Genomic DNA, 21,954 nt, shown 5'->3' with positions numbered 1-21,954 from the left:
AGAGAAAACCCAGCACCACCCGCCTCCCAGGTGGGCAGGATTATGGGAGCATCAGCCGTCAAGCCCTTAGGACAGTGTCATGCACGATGCTGCCGCCACTGTTTTTAGCATTATTGTACATGTAGTCATTCATTGGAATCTCCGTGCCTAGGGAGCCAGAGAAACTCCCAGGAGCAGGGCTCTTCTGGAATCCACAGCCTTAGGGGAACCTTTCAATATCCTGAAATTGCATATACAAGATGGTGCCTTTTTCTGGGGTGTGTAGCTTTCCTCAGATTCTCAAACCCTAATCCCAGCAGAGGGAGAGAAGAACCATGCTTGGTTTACCTGCTGCCCCAGGTTTCTGCTTCCCAGTCTTTGCCTAGGGAGAGTGGCAATGCCCTGACATCTGCCCACAGCCTCTGCCACCAGCTCCCTGGGGTACGGGAGGCAGAAGGTGGTCCACTGAGCATTCTCACTCCGCCTCTCTCCCCTAGCACAGGGGACCGGTACGCCCGGGGGAACTGGGCCTTCCTGGACCAGCTGGCTGCTCTAACCTGGGTCCAGGAGAACATCAAATTCTTTGGTGGGGACCCCCGCTCTGTGACCATCTTCGGCGAGTCTGCAGGAGCCATAAGCGTGTCCAGCCTTGTGAGTTCTCCTCTGTGGGACTTGAATGAACCTCGGCGGGGAGGTTACAAAAACGAGGGCGATGCATCATGTTAAACAAACACGTTTGTGCACGTGATCTCCCTGGAGCCTCGCATCGTGGGTTAGGGGGGCTCAGTCTCACTTCAAGGATGAGAGCTGTCGCCGGAGAGTTTAAATGAATCACCCAAGATCACATAGTGAGTGATAATTTGAGGAAAAAATCATTTCTATTTGTACAGTTGAAGCCCTGGTATCCATTTACCATGACTGGCCATTGTTTAATTAAAAAAAACAAAAAATCTCAGCTAAAGCATAAAATAGCAAAAGCTATATGTAAACATTGAATTTTAATTGATTTTATTAGGGTGACATTGATTAATAACATGACACAGGCTTCAGGCGTACCATTCTATAACACATCACCTGCACAGCACACCACGTGCTCACCACCCCGAGTCCAGTCTCCTTCCATCACCATTTATCCCCTTTCCCCTTTTCCACCGCCCCACCCCCTTCCCTCTGGTCATCACCGTGCTAGTGTCTATCTGTGAATTTTGTTTGTCTTTGTTTTTACTGAAATCCCTTCACCATGTTCACCCAGCCCCTAACCCCCACCCCTCTGGCAGCTGTCAGTCTGTTCTCTGTGTCTAACGAACAGCACAAACTAACAAACAAAATAAACATTTTTTATTTTATTTTTTTACAGAGACAGAGTCAGAGAGAGGGATAGACAGGGACAGAAAGACAGGAACAGAGAGAGATGAGAAGCATCAATCATTAGTTTTTCGTTGCGACACCTTAGTTGTTCATTGATTGCTTTCTCATATGTGCCTTGACCGCAGGCCTTCAGCAGACCAAGTAACCCCTTGCTCGAGCCAGCGACCTTGGGTCCAAGCTGGTGAGCTTTTGCTCAAACCAGATGAGCCCGCGCTCAAGCTGGCCACCTCGGGGTCTTGGACCTGGGTCCTCCGCATCCCAGTCCGACGCTCTATCCACTGCGCCACCGCCTGGTCAGGCCAAAATAAACATTTTATTTTAACTTAAAACAGAAAGTGTGCACGCCTTCCCCAGTGGTTCGATACAGGGTCTCATCGTTTCAGTCAGTTTGCTGCCCGGAGGTTCCACGCGGCTCTCTTGCATGAACCACCACAGAACTCATTGTCCTCACGTGGCGGTCTCAGTGTACTTAGGTGACCGTGCACTCAGAGAGGCCTGCCAAGTAGTCTTTGGGCGCGGCCCACTGACCGAGTTTCCCGTTTTCCCCTACGTGATGTCCCCTTATCTTGTGCACCCCTAATTTGATAACCGTAGGTTTTTAGCTGTGTGCCTCTGTCAAGGTTTTCTTCCCCCCCCCCCCAAGAAAACATAATTTTGTCTTCGCTTCACACACACGCATCCGTTGGTTCCCGTGGTAGTTCACTGATGATGAATTTACAATAGCAAGTGTCACTGACCCAACAGGTTTGGAAGCAGACACACCTGGCTCTTGTCAAGAAATCGGTGGGAACAGAGAGGTGCAGAGGTGCCCGAGAACGGCTCCCTGGCTCTGAGTTCTGAGTGGCCAGCATTTCCTGGCCATTGGTTAAGATGTTAATCACCAGTCAGTTACAGCGCGGCGGGCTAAGCTTCTGCTGTGTTACACTTGACGCCTTAGGAGGTATTCCGTATCTTCAACATAACCTTATCTGGTGGCTGAGGTGAACTTCACATATCTGATCTGGCCACCATTTCACGAGTGCTTCTTACCTAACCAGGCACGGTACGAAGCAGAACAATTCTGTGATGTAGATTCAGTTTTTACTCTAGTTTTCTAAGAGTAAATGGATGCTTAGAAATACCCAGCCACTCGCCCGGGGTTCGCATAGCTGAGAAGTGAAGGAACCAGCCCTCACACACCAGAAGGTTCGGCTTCAATGTTCAGGAGGACCCTGGGGCTCAGAGAGGCTGTATGAAGGTCCCGAACCTTCATGACTAGTCCTTGAGCCCCCAAACTAGGACTCTTTATTTCCTCTCTAAGGTTAGTTGTCTTGAGGAGGCTTCCTGGGAATTTTTCTTTAAAGAAGGGATGGGTGGCGGGTGATGGGTGGGAAGGCCCCTGGGTAACTTGCTGGGTCTCCTGTGCTCTCTCTCTAGGTCCTGTCCCCACTGTCTAAAGACTTGTTCCACAGAGCCATTATGGAGAGTGGGGTGGCCATCATCCCTTACCAGACAGCCTTGGACAAGGAGAGAAATGAGGATGTAGGTATATCGCTGCCACCTCTCTGCATCCACTCGTTGGTCAGGTGTTGGTAGACCCTGCGCTGGGCATGGGCAGAGAATGTGATGCTGGCCTAGGGTGAGCCTTGTTGCTTCCCTGAAGGCCCGGTTCAACGGGAAACGGGTCCAGGTATACAACACAGTGCTGCTGGTGTACGTGTGTGTGTGTGTGTGTGTGTGTGTGTGAGAGAGAGAGAGAGAGAGAGAGAGATAGTTCTCACATCGTAATTGTTATTCTTTGCTTATGATATATAACATAGTCCCCTGGGTTATATATGTCTCATCTCCTATATCTATTCTCTCCCACCTAGAATTTGATGATAAGATTCTGACGCTGTTTCCAGCTCAGTAGGAAATAACACTGTGACCTATTAATATTGTCTGGTGTGAGACCGCAGGGGGAAGTGAGGCAGATACCCCAGACATTTGTCATCTGTCATCTTGTCTTTGCATGCAACCAGATAGTAAGGACCTGGAGACCAAGGTTTCTGTATCTTTCATGTCCCGGCATAATGTCTGACACATGTTAGGCAACTATAAATGCTCAATGAATGGGTCCACAGAGGGGAGGATTCGTTTAATGAACGCTATGAAACACTGGACTCTGGAGCCACCTCCTGGTGTTATTCACGAGAGCGCTGCACTTGTTTAAACATCTCACAGAAAACAGCAACACACACCAAGAGCAGAAACAGACTGATAATAGTGCAGAAATGTTCTTACTGCAGAGGAAAAATGGACTTCGGTACCGTGATATATCAAGCTACTCTCGGCGTGTGTATACACGTGTTTGTTCACCACGCACGTAGTGAGGCCCTCTGTTTTCCCGGCTCTCTCTCGGGACCTGTGGGCTTCTGAGTGGAGAAGGGAGAAGGCATATACTAACTTGAGAGGACGGTGACAAGGATTTTAAACCTGGAACCCGTAGATATGTTGGGGAGGTGGTCCTCACACTCCTACAGTGGTCTGCAGACCCTATGTGTCCGTGCACTTTCCCAGGGAAGGGCTCGAGCGTTCACTGGACTCTCAGAGCACCCACAACTCCCAGAAGATTTAAGACCACTACTTCCAAGGGACAAATTCTACTCAAGTGGAGAAGTCAGCGAGAGGGCAAGCCTAAGCCATTACTAACAATGACAAGGAGGGTCAGGCAGGAGAGTCGGGACGACGCAGGGCCAACCTGTCCTCACTATGTCCATCCCACTGTGGGCGCGTGAGAGTAGGGAGGGCCGGCAGGCTGGGTGTCCTGATTTGAAGGACCAGCCTGTGGCCGGATTGAAGACTCTTCCCAATTTTCATTTCCCTGGAGGCTTCCAATACTGTCTTTTTTGTTTGTTTATTTTACTTTTATTTATTCATTTTAGAGAGGAAAGGGAGGGAGGGAAAAGCAGGAAGCATCAACTCCCATATGTACCTTGACCAGGCAAGCCCAGGGTTTTGAACCGGCGACCTCAGAGCAGCGTTCCAGCCAGTGCTGTGCTCTAACCTGGCCCTTCTCTGGAAATAGCTGAAGGTGGTTGCGAACATCTGTGGGAGCCGTGCGACAGACTCCAAGGCCCTGCTGCAGTGCCTGAGGGCCAAGTCCTCCAAGGAGCTGCTGAGCATCAGCCAGGTGACGGGCGGGCAGGGGGCGTGGGGGCGGGGCTGCCCTCGGAGCGGCACGGTAGACAAACCCTACTGCTGTTTGCTATTTCGACTCAGGACTTGGGAAGAGAGGAGCTACAGATTCATAGTCATAGCTGTTAAAAATGTGGACAGTAGGACCCTTCTAGGTAATTTAAGGAACTTGGTGGGCCAGGCGTACCTACGTAGCCTGAAGAAGATTCAGCAAAATACAAATGGCAAAAGTGGTGTCTCTGTCATCGGAGGGCAGCTCACAGGGAAGAGCCCATGCTTGTTTCCCAGGACCTCAGCAGCTGAAGTCCAGATCAAGAGCTGGAAGTCCTGTTGGGAAGTTGTCGTGGCTTGGTATGACCACAAACTCTCTAAACCTTCAACTGTCTGAAAAAGGATCTGCTCTTTTAGAAGGCAGTGAGATACCCACCCGTGTGGGAATGCAAGAAGGGTCCCGACGACAAGTTTCAGTCACTGGATCGGGGGTCCCCAAACTACGGCCCCTTGAGGCCATTTATCCGGCCTCCGCCACACTTCCGGAAGGGGCACCTCTTTCATTGGTGGTCAGTGAAAGGAGCAGAGTTCCTATTGAAATACTGGTCAGTTTGTTGATTTAAATTTACTTGTTCTTTATTTTAAATATTGTATTTGTTCCCGTTTTGTTTGTTTACTTTATAATAAGATATGTGCAGTGTGCATAGGGATTTGCTCATAGTTTTTTTTATAGTCCGGCCCTCCAACGGTCTGAGGGACAGTGAACTGGCCCCCTGTGTAAAAACTTTGGGGACCCCTGACCGGATGATTCATTGAGCTGAATGCTCGTTTACGTCTTTCCCAATCTTGAGAGTTTCTGACAGTCCCTGGAAGAGCAAGGTCACTATCTGCCAGATTCCGACAGTTGTTGAACGGTTATGTGGCATGAATTGAGGATTCGCTGTGAGCTGTGTTGGAGCCTGGGAACTAGACGAATCCTTGACTTGATGGACTAACAGCACTTCCAAACAGTCCTAAAAAAAAAAAAAAAAATCATGACTAGAAGCAAATATTGCTTCCTGAGCCCTAGGAAAGCCTGAGCCAGGGCGCAGTGCCAAGGAAGAGGCCGCAGGAAGGGGCTCGCGCCCACCCTCGCCCCCTGTCGGCCTGCCCCGCGCCCCACTCCGCTTAGTGCATTGGATCAGTGCTTCTCACACTTGAACACACATCAGAACCAGCTGAGGGTTTCTTTTTTTAAAAAGTTGGCTGGACTGTACGCCCAGAGTTCTATACGCAGTAGGCCGGGGGGAGGCCTGAGAATCTGCCTTTCTGACAAGTTCTCAGGTGACGCTGATGCTGCTGGTTTGGGACCCACACTTTGAGAACCACTGTGCTAGGGCACTATCTTTCTGAGATCACTGCCGTTATCGTTCCCTATCAGCAGAGGAGGAAATGAAGGCACGGAGAAGTCCACCCCCCCTGCCCAGGCGGCACAGATGCATGGGATGGGCCGAGAGGGGCTTGTTCCCTCCTTTCTTAACCACGTTTTACTAGAGCGGGTTGGCTCAGCATGGCTAGAGGTTGGGGACATCAGATTCTGCAAACAGAGACAGAGTCTGGCTTTTCTCTTCTTCTGACAGAAAACCAAATCCTTCACGCGCGTGGTTGACCGTCATCTCTTTCCCAAAGATCCTTTAAAACTATTGCTTAGAAAAACATTTAATCCGGTTCCTGCAATCATCGGAGTCAACAACCACGAGTGTGGCTTCCAGCTGCCCCTGGTAAGAGTTTCCTCTGTGGTTCCTGTCGCTGCTTCTCCATTGGGACAGGGGTGTGTGTCATGAGGGCTGGAGCCACAGGCCCGTATTAGTCTGCGAGGGCTGCCGGAACAGAACATCGCAGGCTGGGTGGCTTAAATGACAGGCATTTATTTTCGCAAGGTTCTGGAGTCTGGGAAGTCCAAGGTCAAGGTGCTGGCCAGTTCGGTGTCTCCTGAGGCCTCTCTCCTTGGCTTGCAGGTGGCCGCCTTCCAGATGTGCCCTCACGTGGTCTTTTCTCTGTGTGTACACCTCCTCGGTGTCTCTTTGCAAGTCCAAATGTCCTGTTCTTACGAGAACATCAGTCAGATTGGATTAGGGCCCAACCTAACGTCCTCATTTTAATTTTATCACCTCTTTAAGTGCAGGCAGCCTCATTCTGAGGTCCTGGCATTAGGGCTTCAACATAGGAGTTTGTGGGGGACACAACCCAGCCCATGACATGGCCTTTCCACAGGAAAGCCACTCGGGTCCCACCAGACTACGGGTTTAACAAGGCTGCCTTTTATCAAACGCGAGGAGAAGACACTGTATTGCTTAGCGAACCCACTGAGGCCACGTGTATGTGTGGCCCCCTGGGGGTTGAGAGGGTTACTGCGTTTCCCAGCCTCCCCTCTGCAAGGCGGGTGCCTGTGCCTCAGAGAGCCGGTCCCCCCTCTGGTGGCCCGACGTGCTCACGTAGGTGCCCGCTTCTCTCCACAGAAGGAGTTTCCTGAGATCCTCACTGGCTGCAACAGGTCCCTCGCCCTGTACATGGTAAATAAAATCCTGGTAAGTAAGTTCTGAATTCTGAAACCCACCTGGGACCGGGAACTCGCATTCACTGCACGCCAGCCAGCCTGCGTCCTAGGTTCTAGCAATACCGAGGACCGTGATCCACCCGCTTATTCATTCACGTCTGCATAGACAGACCCCAGCCTGCGTCCTAGGCTCTAGCAATACCGAGGACCGTGATCCACCCACTTATTCATTCACGTCTGCATAGACAGACCCCAGCCTGCGTCCTAGGTTCTAGCAATACCGAGGACCGTGATCCACCTGCTTATTCATTCACGTCTGCATAGATAGACCCCAGCCTGCGTCCTAGGTTCTAGCAATACCGAGGACCGTGATCCACCCACTTATTCATTCACGTCTGCATAGACAGACCCCAGCCTGCGTCCTAGGTTCTAGCAATACCGAGGACCGTGATCCACCTGCTTATTCATTCACGTCTGCATAGACCCAGACATGAGGAGGTGGCAATGAGTCCTTTCCTTCCTCCCTTTCCTCGTTCCATGGGCATTTATTCAGCGTGGACTCTGTGCCGTGCTCAGTTGATTCATTTGTTCATTGATCAAACATGTATTGAGAGCCCATCTGCCCCAGCACTTCCCTGGCACTGGGGTGCGGTGACTAGGAGGCATCCCCCCTGCACTTGAGGAATGTGTGACATTTGGGGGAGGACAGACCTGACGAGACACTTCAGTTCATTGCTACACAAATCAGGGCAGAGTGGCGTCCGTGGCCCCGCGGGAGGGAGCGGGCGGCTCACTCAGGGAAGGGTTTTGCAGGATGAGTTAGGTTTGTCTGGGGGGTGGAGGAGCAGGGGTGAGGGGAGCTGGAGGAACTGAGAGGAGCAACCAGGAGCAGAGAAGTAGGAGGAATCAGTCTAAGGAGCCGGCTGCGGCAGGGAGGGTGCTTGTGGCTGTTACACACTCTGGAAGACCCATGGAGTCCGGCTCAGGGGCCGGAACGGAAGACTGCCGTGACTCAGTGTCCACTGGAGAAAGAGTCCGGCGGCTGTGAAGCGGACCAGGCTGGAGCAGGCGGCCCCCTCGGGCCCTAAGGCTTAGAAGGGGTGTTGCATGAGTCTTGGCTGTTTGACGATGGGAGTTTGGACTGAAGTTTGAGGGAGATTTAAAATATAAGTAGGAGAGAGTGGGCTCTCTCAGGCTGGGTTGCAGATGACCCCAGGGAGGAAAAGCCATTGATCTGGGTTTCAGGGAAGGGGAATATTTGAGCAGGAGGTATCTTGAGGCAGGTCCCAAGACTGGGAGGTAGGGTGTGTGGAAGAGGCCGGAGGACCAGAAGAGCGTGCAGTCCCCCTGGGCTCAGCACGGCGGGAGGTGCTTTTCAATGGGTCAGTTGTTCCCGGATGCAGATGGCATGGCCTTGCTCTCGGTGCCAGGTCTGCCGGGTGACTGCCCTGTTTGGCTCGCCAGAGGCTCCACCCAGCGTCTGTACCCACCGGGGGCACTCTGAGCACTGAGTGTCTGCTGGTCATAGGTCCAGGTGGGGTGCACTCGCACCAGAGCCTGGCCCTGCTGCAGAGCCCCCACTGCAAAGCCCGCACTGCAGAGCCCCCACTGCAGAGCCCGCACTGCCCTGGGCCTGATCCAGAGCGGTCGGCCTTTGCAGGACCCGGCGGACAAACCCGAGCAGTGCGCCCTGCTGTGGTACACGGTGCCCCCAGGCCCCGGAGAAACCCTCAGAGGGCTGTGTCTCTGCATTAGCGCTGGCGCTCTGAGGTGTACAGCTGCCCCAGCATTCTCCAGGGTACCAAGCCCCTGAGACCATCGCCACGATGGCAGAGCCTGGCCCTTCGTGGATTTACCTTCCACATTCCAGCGTTTGTGCTTGGGGCACATTGTGGGATTGCACATGGACGGGGGAGACAGCCTGGAACCAGGTCAGAGGGAGCACAGAATGCCCTGCTAAAGGACGTGGCCGTGGGTCTCGGGGACCACAGGACGGAAGGCCTGCTCCGTACCCACCTGCGAGACTTCCACGTCTCATCTCACGTCATCTTCTGAGCGGCCCATTTTTTGGTTGGTGAGGGAACTCAAAGAGGCCAGCTAGCTTAGATCTATGTTAAAGGCCTGGAGACAGTGCTGGTACCAGGAGCAGGGCCAGCTTCACGCCTGTGTGACCTGTGTAGTCAACAAGGGCCTTATGCTCAGAAGGGCTCTACACTTGGTTGGCTGTCCTATTGGCACCACCTTGAAATTCTTGTATATTCTGAACAAGAGACACCCCCCCCCTATTTTTACCAAGCACTAGGTCCTGCTGATGACGCAGCAGGTCTGCCCAGTGGTGACAGTTTGTGGACAGTTTCAGGGCAGCGTGCATACTGTTGAGCATGGGATTAGATGCAGGTAGATTTGTGAAAGCATCGTGATTCCACCAGTTTGGACAAACCACTTAACTTCACTAAGCCTCAGTTCCCTCATCTGTGAAATGAGGACTCACTCTCATACTTGTGCCATGGGGTTGCTGTGTGGGTTCAGAGAGACAGTGTACGGGAAGCACGCAGGATCGTGCCTGCACAGGCACACACTTCACATGTGGGCTATTGTCATTGACCTGGATGTCCTGTGACCGTGGTCTTTTACAGCGCATCCCCACCAAGTACTTACCGCTCGTGGCTATTCAATACTTCCAGGACGAGCAATCCCCGTTTGAAATACGGAATCGTTTACTGGACTTGTTTGGTGACGTGTTCTTTGTGGTCCCTGGGCTGCTCACTGCTCAAAATCACAGAGGTAAGTCCCTGAGCCACCCCTCCGTTCCTCCCTCACCAACAGTTGTTATTTTCTATGCATAAAGAAAGAAACATAATAGCCATTCTATTCATGACTGTGAAGTGGTATCATCCTGGTTACGATTATCATTTCCCTAATGCAGGGGTCCCCAAACTACGGCCCGCGGGCCGCATGTGGCCCCCTGAGGCCATTTATCCAGCCCCCACTGCACTTCCGGAAGGGGCACCTCTTTCATTGGTGGTCAGTGAGAGGAGCATAGTTCCCATTGAAATACTAGTCAGTTTGTTGATTTAAATTTACTTGTTCTTTATTTTAAATATTGTATTTGTTCCCGTTTTGTTTTTTTACTTTAAAATAAGATATGTGCAGTGTGCATAGGGATTTGTTCATAGTTTTTTTTTTATAGTCCAGCCCTCCAACGGTCTGAGGGACAGTGAACTGGCCCCCTGTGTAAAAAGTTTGGGGACCCCTGCCGTAATGGTTAGTGATGTTGGTAATGTTGAGCATCTCTCTTCATATACCTGTTGGTCATTTGCATGTATTTTAGGAGAAGTGTTTGTTCAAGTTCTTTGCCCATTTTTGAATTCAGTTATTTGTTTTGTTGTTGAGTTTTAGGAGTTCTTTATATATTATAAATATGGATCCCTTATCAGATATTTGATTTGCAAGTATTTTCTCCGAGTGTGGACTGCCTTTTTACTTGATTGATAAGTGTGCTTTGATACACAGAAGGTTTTAAACCACACACTCTTAAATAATCAATAGGTCAAAGAAGAAATCACAAGGGAAATAGGAAAATACTTTGAGATGAATAACAAGAACACAACATACTGAAGCATATCGAATACATTGAAAGCAATACTTAGAGCAGTGGTTCTCAACCTGTGGGTCGCAACCCCGGCGGGGTCGCCTAAAGCCATCGGAAAACACATAATGCATATCAAGTATTTACATTCCAAATCATAACTGTAGCAAAATTACAGTTATGAAGTAGCCACCAAAATTATTTTTTGATTTGGGGTCACCGCAACATGAGGAACTGTATTGCGGGGTCACGGCATTAGAAAGGTTGAGAACCACTGACTTAGAGGAAATTTTATTACATTAAGATGTACATTAAAAAGAAAAGAAGGTCTTCCTTTCCCCATGTGAGCATGCGATAAGGAGGTCTACAATGCAGAAGAGGGAACTTACCTGCCATGCTGGCCCTCATCTCAGATTTCCAGTCTCCAGAAGTGTGAGCAATAAACTTCTGGTGTTTGTAAGCAAAGAAGAAGGAGGAGAATGAGGAGAAGGAGAAGAAGAAGGATCTCAAATCAATAAACTTTCACCTTAAGAAGAGCAAAGTAAACCCAGAGCAAACAGAAGGAAACATATGCTAGAAATTAGAGCAGAGATCAATTAAATAAAGAATAGAAAATTAATAAAAAGAATGGATGAACTCAAAAGCTGGTTCTTTAAAAAAAATCAACAAAATTGACAAACTTTTAACAAGACTAATCTAGAAGAATGAAAGCTCAAACTACTAAATTTAGGAATTAATGTAAGGACATTACTACAGAAATGACAGAAATAAAAGAATTATAAGAGAACACTATGAACAATTGTATGGCAACAACTTAGGTGAAATTTGGAAATTCCTAGAAACACACAAATTACCAGAACCAACTGAATAAGGAATAGAAAATATGAATATATGTATAACAAATAAAAACATTGAATCAATAAGCAAACACTTATCAACAAAGGAAATTCAAGGGCTACTTGGCTTTGTCGGTGAATTGTAACAAATTATCAAAAAGACTAAAAGCGATCTTCCAAAAAGTGAAAGAGAACATTTCCTAACTCATTCTATGAGGCCAGTATTACCCTGATAGTAAACCAGACAAAGACATCATAAGAAACACTACAGAACAAAATCTGCAAATTTCCTCAACAAAATACTATAGAACTGAGTCTAGCAGCATATTAAAGGGAATTTTACACTATGGTGTACTAGAATTTACCCCAGGAATATAAGGATGGTTCACCATATGTAAAGCAATCAGTGTAACATACCATTGTAAGAGAATAAAGAAAAAACACATGGTTACCTTAATAGATGCAGGGAAAAAAAATTCACAAAATTCAACACACATTCATGATGAAAACACTATAAAAACTAGAAATAGAAGGAGACTTTCTCAACTTGGTAAAGAACTTCTATGAATAACCCACAGCTGATATCTCACCACTTCTACTTAATCTGGTACCAGCAGTTCTAGCCAAGGCAATTAGATAAGAAAAAGAAATGAAGAGATATCCAAATTGGGGGAAGAAAAGAAAAGAAAAGCAAAACTATATTCACAGATGACATGATCTTATGTGTAGAAAAGTCTAAAGAATGCAATAGAACTGAAAGTCCAGAAATAACCCTATATACCTATGGTTGATTATTTAGACAAAGTTGCCACAACCATTTAATGGGGGAAAGAATAGTCTTTTCAACAAATGGTGCTGGGACAAATAGCCACATGCAAAAGAATGAAGTTGGACCCTTACCTCACACCATATATAAAAATTATCTCAAATGGATCAAAGCCCTGAATATAAGAGCCACAACTGTAAATATCTTAAAAGAAAACATAGGAGTAAATTTCCAGGACCTCAGATTTGGCAACAGATTCTTAGGTATAGCACCAAAAGCAAAATCGAACAAGAAGCAAAATAGATAAACCGGACTTCATCAAAATGAGAAACTATCGTGTATCAAAGGACAGCATAAAAAAAGTGAAGGTACGACCCTCGTGATATGAGAAAATATTTGCAAAGCATAGATCAGATAAGGGCTTTTTATTCAGAATTTATAAAGAACTCTTATAACTGAACAACAACAAAAAAAACAACTAAAAAATGAATAAAGCTTTGGATGAACATTTCTCCAAAGAAGATATGCATATGACTATAAGCACACGAAAAGATACTCAACATTATTAGTCACTAGGAAATGCCAATCATAATCATAATGAGATACCACGTTACAACCACTAGGGAGGCTATAATAAAAGAACAACAACAACAACAACGGAAAGCAAAGGAACAAAAAACCAGTAAATGGCAGAACCATTGAGAACATGGACAACCGGGAACCTCCACAGGCTGCTGATAGGAATGGAAAATGGCGAGCCCATTGTAGAAAGCAGCTTGGTTGTTCCTCCGAAAGCTAAACATCGAGTTACCATCTAACCCAGCAATTCCACTCCTAGGGACATACCCAAGCAATGCAAACAGACGGCCAAACAAAACTGTCCATGAATGTTCACAGTAACCTTATCAGAGTAAGCAGGAAGTGGCAGCAACCCCACTGCGCATCACCAGTGAACGGACAAACCAAGCGTGGTCTCTGCACACAGTGGATTAGTTTTTGGCCGTAAAGAGAAAAGAGGTACTGATACATGCTGTGATACAGATGACCCTTGAACACGTTAAGTGACAGAAGCCAGATGCAAAAGGTCACATGTATAATTCCATTTATATGAAATGTCTAAAATAGGCAAATCCATAGAAACATAAGGTTTCTGGGGGGAGCAGAAGGGCCAATGAGGAGGGTCTGCTCAGCTGGTCTGTGGTTTCTGTTTTGGGGGGGCTGAAAATGTTCTGGACCTGGTGGTGATGGCTGCCCAGCATCCGGAATGTGCTTAAAGCCACTGACTTCCACACTTTGAAATGGTGAAAGTGGTGAATTTTATGTTATGTGTATTTTCCAAAATGCACAAAGATCCAATTACAAATGGGCGAAGGGCTTGAAAAGACACTTCACAAAAGCAGATATGTGCAAAGCAAAAAGCACAGGAAAAGAGGCTCCACGTCAGTCACCAGGGAAAGACAGAGTAAACGCACAGTGAGGTAAGACCACTTATACCTGCTGGAATGGCTAACATCAGAGCACAGACCAGACCACGTGCTGCCACAGAGGCGGAGTGTTCAGAGCGGTCTTCTGCTCTGCTGGGGATGGAAAATGGTGCGGCCACTCTGGAAAACTGCCAGTGTCTTGTAAAGTTAAACAACCGCCCGATCTTTCACTCAGCCCCCCTGCCCCTAGGTATTCACTGACGCGAAGTGAGAGCATGTGTTCATATAAAAGACTGGCCTGTGGTTCTCCGTAGCAGCTTTAATCGTAATAGCCCCACGCTGGAACAAACCCAAATGGCCATCGTCAGATGAATAGATAAATGACTTGGGATGCAAAGGTATTGGCTACTGATACACACAGCACCATGGGTGAATATCAGAAGCATTATGCGGAGAAAAAGAAGCCAGACACAAAACAATACATATTGTGTTGTTCCCTCTCACGGAGGTCAAGAGCAGGCAAAATTGATCTATGGTGATCAGAATCTTGGTAGAGTGACCACAAAGAGACACAAGGAACTTTCTAGGGTGATGAAAATACTGTGTATCCTGACCAGGGTAGTGGTTATGTGAATGTGTATACACATCATGTATAAAAACTCATCAAACCGCACATTTGAAATCTGTGCTTCTTATTGTCCATAAATGAGACCGCAGTGAAAAGACAAAAGGAGAGGGGAGGAAGCAGAGATCATAACTGGATTGGGAGGTCTTGCTAGAAGGGAGCGAGAGAAATCAGCCGGTAACTGAAGGCGAGAATGAGACCAAGACCAAGATGTTTGTGTTTGCCCGTTCACGTGTACGTGTGTGCATGAATATGCCTGTCTGTACACATGTGTGTTTGTCTGTGTGCTTTAATGGGAGACTTTGCAAGCATGAGTGCCCCTATCCAGTAGAGAAAAAATGATGATTCAGAGAAAGGGGGGGGAGTTAGAGGGCAAAGACCTTCAGTATAAAGAGGTGAAGAAATGTACAATAAGACGCGGAGCATCTTGGAAGCAGGGAGTAACTTAGTTCTGTTTTTCTTAGGCATTTGGACCAGGTCAGTGAGAGGAAGTCACTTGGATCAGTAGGAAGGGCTTCTTCTTCTTCTTTTTTTTTTTAAAGTAGAATTCTTGCCCTCTCAGGCTGCCCTGAGGGATGGTGAGTTCTTTGTCACCAGGGTGTGAGTGCCTCTGGAGCAGGTCAGGACAGTCTCCAATAAGGAAGAGGGACCTGAGCTTTGTTTGGGTCACTTCTTGAATCGGGGCCGCCCCTCCCCATGGACCTGCGAACCCAGCACAGAGGAGTGGGGATGCAGGGCCAGCCGGGCTCCCCCGGACCTGCAAACCCAGCACAGAGGAGTAGGGATGCAGGGCCAGCCGGGCTCCCCCGGACCTGCGAACCCAGCACAGAGGAGTGGGGATGCAGGGCCAGCCGGGCTCCCCCGGACCTGCGAACCCAGCACAGAGGAGTGGAGATGCAGGGCCAGCCGGGCTCCCCCTGCAAGGGTGCCTGGCACGGACTCCCCACTGCGAGGGTGCCTGGCATGGGCTTCCCCTGCAAGGGTGCCTGCCATGGCCTCCTTCTCTCCTCTCTGCAGATGCGGGCGCACCTGTTTACTTCTACGAGTTCCAGCACCGGGCCCACTGCTTCCAGGACAGCAGGCCTGATTTCGTCAAAGCCGACCACACGGATGAGATCCGCTTTGTCTTCGGAGGTGCCTTCCTGAAGGGTGATGTAGTCATGTTCGGTAAGGAGCTGGCCCGGGGGTTCCTGCTCGGCAACCCTTAGTAGGTGAGCTGGGCAGCAGATGCGACTCTCCACCGTTTGCGAGAAGCCCCTCGCCCGTCCCAAAACAAGTCGTAACTCTCTCGTTTGGTCTGTGGTTTACACACCTGACCCTCCCCTGGAAGATGCCCCCTACTCGTATTTTTACAACCCAGGATGAAGAAGAGCTGCCAACATTGGCCTCATGAGCGTTCCCCTTTGTACTAAAGCCTAAAGGGGTGGGCACTTGGGGGCACTCGTGCAATGTAATTTAAAAAAGAAAACAAACTAGAACCACTTTCTTCCATCTCTCTGACCGCTGGCCTCAACCTCCCTACCCTTTCCAGACCTCCCATGGGGCTACACCCAGGGCTTTCAAAGACAAGAACCGCATTTTTCATAACCCCTACTTGACGTGGTCTGGATCCAGGCGATCTAATACAGATGCTTGTGAACTGTTACTACCGAGGCTAGCTCGTTTATTCTTGAATTTACGAGCTGTTCAGCGCCTACAATAATAAGCCATTCAAACGAGGTTCTCAATAGAAAACGCTATAGTGACTACACACGGAAACTATCACTAAGATATTTAGTTTTAAGAAATGGCACAATGCAGGCTCTTGGCCAGTTCATGCTGACCTCTTGACAAGGAGGACAGAGCCTCTCGTCTAGAGTATAAGTGTGCCCTGTGGTTTATTTAGCATTTCATTTATTCATTCTCTTCTTATAGTACAGATAATAACTACCTCCTAGGTTGTCGTGGGGATTAGGTGAAATAATTCTCATAAGCACACAGTGAGTGATACTATTGCTATTACTCGGCAACCGTGACCACGCCGGGACTATTTGATGGGTCCACGGACTCTCCAAACTGGAAGAGAAATGAATGACCTGTGTGTCCAATGTGAAAATCAATACGAAAATAAACACCTCAGTTGAACACTGGGTAACAGATATAAATAGACAGTTTGTGGCGAGACAAACACAGTGGCTTTTAAAACATTCAAAGCCACCCACCCTCCCTCGTGACAAGTGGTCTGCAGACTTGCCTTGACTGGGGGATCCTTGTTCACTGGCTGAGGTTGGGAAGAACAACGTGTCTTACACAATTGCTGGAGCAGGCATGGGGAGTCCGCCAGCCTGGTGTCTGAGTGGAAAACTGTGAAATCTGAAATGCGTATGGTCTCAGCCCAGCCATTCAACATCTGGGGTTTTGTTGTCTTTCTTTGTGCACAATTTTTTTTCCTGTCCACTAGAGCAGTGGTCCCCAACCCCCGGGCCGCAAACCGGTACCGGTCCGTGGGCCATTTGGTACTGGTCCGCAGAGAAAGAATAAATAACTTATATTATTTTTGTTTTATTTATATTTAAGTCTGAACGATGTTTTATTTTTAAAAAATGACCAGATTCCCTCTGTTACATCTATCTAAGACTCACTCTTGACGCTTGTCTCGGTCTTGTGATACATTTATCCATCCCACCCTAAAGGCCAGTCCGTGAAAATATTTTCTGACATTAAACCGGTCCATGGCCCAAAACAGGTTGGGGACCACTGCACTAGAGCATTGCTTTTACCATCAAAGGGTTGGAAATAATGTAAAGACCCATCAGTAGAGAACTGGGTACCCGAAGTATATGCTTATATAATTGCATACAGAGAGATACACACACACACACACACACACACACACACACTCACACACACATATACATACATATATATATATATATATATATATATAACATATATAACAATAAGTGATAATAAATGGACGTTTCATGGGTGACCTTGTGGAATTGTCGCCTAGATAGAATTTTAGCAAAAGCAGAGATGCCAAGCCCGTGTCCATTATACTCCTGTGTGTGCAGGAACGTGCCCGCCCGCGCCCTGGCACTTGTCTAGCCTGCCTTTGGAGAGAGGGGGCCTAGGCAGCTGGTAGCTCGGGTTGCCTCTGAGGCCAGGAACAGTGGGGGAGAAGAGATGGGAAGGAAACTAATGTTTATTAGACACTCTTTCTGCATTTTTGGTTTTATACTTTGAGCAACATGCTTTGAGCATTACTTTTTCAAATAAAAAAATACAATAATTCAGGGAGGAGAGAGAACGAGAGAAAGAGAGAGAGAAAGGTGGACGGTCTCTGTGCCCCATGGAACTTGGAGCCTCAGGGGACCGGCTGGCAGAGCAGCAGGTGCACAGGAAGATGGGTGTTCAGCCTCCACCATTTGGAAGCCGTGACTTCCTGGGGAAGACACAGGGGCTCTGGGCCTCAGCATCTGCAAATACAAAATGAGAAACATGGTCTGGCAGGCCAGTGAGGACCCAACAGAGGAGAGATGTGAAAGGCATTCATCACCTGTGGGGCCCCAAGGGCTTCTGGCAGGTCGTTGTGGGAGCCAGGTTTTGTGATTCTGTCCTGCAGAAGGGGCCACCATGGAGGAGAAGTCGCTGAGCAGGAAGATGATGAAATACTGGGCCAACTTCGCTCGGACCGGGTGAGTCGGCCTCAGGCCCCTCCCCCCCAACCTCCCTGCTGTTTGAGGGTGGAGAAAGCTCACCCCATTTCTGTACTCTCTCCCTCCCAGGAATCCGAATGGGAAAAACCTGCCTCAGTGGCCAGCCTACACTCAGCAGGAGCGCTACATGCAGCTGGCCTTGAAGCAGAGCGTGGGACAGAGGCTGAAAGCGCCGGCGGTGGCGTTTTGGACGAAGACCGTCCCTGTGATCATGTCCACTTCCGGAGAGCGCCGCGGTCCTCCTTCCTCCTTAACCTTCCTTTCCCTGCTCCTGCCTTTCTTTTTCTCTCTGGCTCACTGAGAACTTACCCGTGTGTGAATTTGGTTTCCCGTCTCCTACCGCAATTTCTCCCGCCATCACCGGCTTCATTCTGGGTTTAGCTACTTGCTGGAATCAGCTGCTTGAGCTGGTCCTCAGGAAATTCTTTTCAACATCAAGAAAGTGCAGTTTGCCGTGCAGGCTACCAGATTAGTTCCGTCCGTCTGCAGGAGGGCTGGCCTGCTCCTTGGCATAAACATGATCTTGTCATGCACATGAAATAAAAGCAGAATGGAAACTACGTACAGGGAATAGAATTCAATTCTGGGCTGAAAACTACCCCCTTCTCCCCAGCCTCAGACATCCAAGATGAAGTGGCGTGTCTGTCAGAGAAGGTGTCTGTTTGTGTGACGTGCAACGCGAGTCTCCCAACCCCAGTCCAGGCAGGTTTCGGCCACAAGCCAAGCATGGATGTCCTGAACATCACTGGCTAGCGCCGGGCTCCTTCTTTCGCTCAGTGGGGGAGGGAGACAAGCCAGAAAGCCTTCTTCCCAGGGATAGAAACCAGGCATCCTCTAAGGCAGTGGTGGTCAACCTGGTCCCTGCCACCCACTAGTGGGCATTCCAGCTTTAATGGTGGGTGGTAGCGGAGCAACCAAAGTATAAATAAAAAGATAGATTTAACTATAGTAAGTTGTTTTATAAAGATTTATTCTGCCAAACTTAGTGAAAATCTGACATAAAGTACTTGTAATTATTATTATATGCTTTAACTTGCTGTAACTCTGCTTTATAAATTTTATAAAGTAAAGTTACTTCCCTACTTTATAAATCACCATTACTGAGGAACCAGTGGGAGGTTAGAATATTTTACTACTAACAGAGATACAAAAGTGGGCGGTAGGTATCAAAAGGTTGACTACCCCGGCTCTAAGGGCAGGAACCCAGAAGGCAAACCTCATGCAACAAGGTCAGGTCACAGACACCAAGGAGTAAAGATGTTTATGTTTACCTGATGCGGTTGACACTAACCCATCATCCAGTAAATCTCCAGTGGGCGTCTGCTGTGCATCCGGCACCCCCCCAAACTGGAATACCACGGGGATCCAACACACGCTCTGCTCCCCACAGTGAGCAGATCAACAGGATGCGGACATTCACACAAGTGACTATCTAATCATGTGCGTCTGTTAAGTTCACTCAGTGAAAGTAAGGCATTCTAAGAGAACCTACTCTAGCTTGAAGTCTTAGGAGGTAGTGGCTGGAAAGATAACAGAGTAAGACAGGATGGATTGAAATGAACCAGATGATGGACAGGGAGAATTGTACAGACCTTCACTCAAAGGGTGCATTTTCACTTTTTATATCCACATAATCTCTATTATCTCCTGACATCAGGGTCCAGGGTAGTCATTTTTCTTTGCAATGGCTTCCAGGTTACGCATGACGTGCCTAGGATAAGAGGATGTCTCAGAAATCAGTGACTGAGGGTTCCCCTGGGTCAGCGATCTCAACTCAGAGTCTGATTCCGGGACCCAGAAGTGTTTTCTTTAACTCCCCTAAGGTCAGAAATGTTTTGGAATCAGTTTCCAACTAATTTTAAAATTTGGGGACGCTCACATTAATAGCCATGTGTCCAGCTTCTCCAGAAAAAAATTAAAAGGTGACGGGCAACATTGGAGCTACGTTCTCACATAGTCACCAGGGTTCCGACGGCGCATGCAGCGCCTTTGTGCCAGATAGGGGGCGTCCTTTCCTCAGGAGCCTCTGCAGACATCCTCCGGGAAACTGTAGTCGGTAAAGAACTACATCTGTGATGTGAGCGACCCCACCTCTGAAGGAGTGCCCTTGTGCAGTGCACAGCCTGCTCCCCTGTGCTCGGCGACCCTGACAGGGCCATCAGCAGGAACTGAGGAGTGACCCCCCCACACACACACACAGTTACAAAGGCACGGGCTCTCAACTTTCCACAGTCCTCACCATTCCCCTTAGTCTCGTGCCTGGCCTTTTTTACTCCCTGATATTATCTGACCTTTGAAGGTGTTTTTAAGATTAGACCCCTGCAGTCATCTGAGAAGGTGAAGGGATTCCCCTAAGACCCCTTAGAAGGTTAGCGGCAGGTCAAAACCAGATCCCGAGTCTCTCGTCTCTCCAGAGCAGGACTCTTCCCGCTGGGCCGCTTGCCTCCCTCAGCATCTATCTGAGCCTGAGCTGCTGAGGGTCTCCTGCGAAGGTGGTTGCGGGAGGGGCGGGTCCGTGATGCTTGGGCCGCTTCAGGGCTCTAAGGAGAGGGGCGGAGCCACACGGAAGCACGCTGGAACTTCAGTTGCATCCGCAGTGGCGGGAGGCTAGTTTCTACATTGACATCTCAGTAAACTAACTGCTAGAAAACACTCAACTCATTTTTAAAATACTGTCATATTAAATGACAGTACACATCTTATTTCTATACGGCTCATAGTCCCAGCCTCCTCAAATGTGGTTCTGATTTTGGTAGATGTCTTGCAAGAGAGAGCTTATTTCCAAATCATCCAGAGACGGGGCCCTCTTCCCTCCTTGTTCCTGTCCGTGTGCAATCAGATGTGTTACTGAATTAAGGTTGAAATAGAAATGCCACTCAGCATCCCAATTTCTTCATTTAACTCAGGGTTTTCTTTTAGGGATACGATTAGGAGATTAACTTGGAAGACTTTCTCAAAATTCCAATGCCCAAGCCATACCCCAGGTCATCTGAAGCAGAAAATTCAGGGGCCTGGAAATCTATATTTTCTGTTTTTAGGCACTCGGTGAACATTCCCGATTCAGAATTACTCGGTAGTAACAGCGTGGCTTAGGCATATTCCAAGTTGCCAAAGGGTCTTTAAAAATCAGCTTGTAGGTGGCTCCGTAGTGCAATGGATAGCGCATTGGACTTCTAAAATCAGCTTGTATGTCTGCCTGTCGTGAACACAGCGCGATCTCTTTAGCCACTAGCCTGCTCCTGCACGTTTGTGGGCATAATTCGATGAGCAACTTTGGGAATGAGTACTTTTAGTTATTAAAATTATTTCTAGCATCTGGATTTACAGGAGAAGATGGACAGGGTCAAAGGCCAGGCACTTTTAAAATCACCCTTATGTTCTTAAAATTCACTTCCCCAAAGAGTCACAACACTTGATATTCATGGGAAACACCAGTACATGTATTACACAACCACCTCTGCTTTCTACTAATCGCAAAAACAAAATATTTGACTTCCTAATTGTAAATTAAATATTAACTTTTTTACAGAAAATCTTCTCCCCCAACCCAAAGAATCTCTAAACACTAGATCAGAATCACTAAATCAAACCCAAACAAAAAACTCCAGAACCAGACCAGATATCTTTGCCTGTGAATTTCCTAATTTCCAGCAGAGGGAAGCATCATAAAAGGGGGGAAAAACCTGCTTCCCTCCCCTCGGAGGCTTGAGTGGTTGCGATGGGATAGAGTAGAACTTGGAAGGAAGAAAACACCAGTCAAAATAGTTAAATTACAAACCAATACTGTCTATCCTTGTCCTTTCTCCCTGTAACATTTGGAAGGCGAGAAAGTAGTCTATCGCCTGAGAAGTCAGGCGGAAATAACTCACGAGCAGAGCAGAGGTTGGGGCTGGCTGTGTTTTTCTTTCCTAGTGTTTGTCCTTCCAGCCTAGGAACCTGCCTCAGATGGGCAGAAAGGCGTCCCTTCCCCTCTGGCTCCCTATTCC

The 21,954-nt window shown here is 48.1% G+C and overlaps 1 protein-coding gene and 1 long non-coding RNA gene across 8 annotated transcripts in view; one reads left to right on the top strand and one right to left on the bottom strand.

Moving 5' to 3' along the window:
• The window catches only part of CES5A (carboxylesterase 5A), a 25,152-nt gene extending 6,868 nt beyond the window's left edge, over nucleotides 1–18,284 (top strand). For 3 of the 5 annotated variants that reach the window (XM_066244224.1, XM_066244221.1, XM_066244226.1), the window contains 9 exons: nucleotides 477–630; nucleotides 2,764–2,868; nucleotides 4,394–4,498; nucleotides 6,114–6,254; nucleotides 6,993–7,061; nucleotides 9,667–9,814; nucleotides 15,288–15,437; nucleotides 17,875–17,947; nucleotides 18,038–18,284. In XM_066244224.1, coding sequence (XP_066100321.1) covers nucleotides 477–630; nucleotides 2,764–2,868; nucleotides 4,394–4,498; nucleotides 6,114–6,254; nucleotides 6,993–7,061; nucleotides 9,667–9,814; nucleotides 15,288–15,437; nucleotides 17,875–17,947; nucleotides 18,038–18,269 — 1,177 coding nt within the window. In that variant the 3' untranslated portion in view covers nucleotides 18,270–18,284. The remainder of the gene's footprint in view (nucleotides 1–476; nucleotides 631–2,763; nucleotides 2,869–4,393; nucleotides 4,499–6,113; nucleotides 6,255–6,992; nucleotides 7,062–9,666; nucleotides 9,815–15,287; nucleotides 15,438–17,874; nucleotides 17,948–18,037) is intronic. The other 2 variants (XM_066244222.1, XM_066244225.1) reach the window with 2 other exon arrangements.
• Nucleotides 17,254–21,954, bottom strand: LOC136313699 (uncharacterized). Of its 3 annotated transcripts, none has more exons than XR_010727169.1 (5): nucleotides 21,838–21,954; nucleotides 19,561–19,679; nucleotides 18,278–18,473; nucleotides 17,809–17,900; nucleotides 17,254–17,728 (listed from the first exon to the last, which is right to left on the bottom strand). It is a non-coding gene; the product is annotated as an uncharacterized lncRNA (long non-coding RNA). The 3 variants fall into 3 exon arrangements; XR_010727167.1 differs by having other exon boundaries at nucleotides 17,256–17,728; nucleotides 18,278–18,490; XR_010727168.1 differs by having other exon boundaries at nucleotides 17,257–17,728; nucleotides 17,809–17,868; nucleotides 18,278–18,490.

The sequence above is a fragment of the Saccopteryx bilineata genome, chromosome 9 (genome assembly GCF_036850765.1).
Source record: "Saccopteryx bilineata isolate mSacBil1 chromosome 9, mSacBil1_pri_phased_curated, whole genome shotgun sequence".
Classification (NCBI taxonomy): Eukaryota; Metazoa; Chordata; class Mammalia; order Chiroptera; family Emballonuridae; genus Saccopteryx; species Saccopteryx bilineata.
This window is presented reverse-complemented; position numbering and strand designations above follow the sequence as displayed.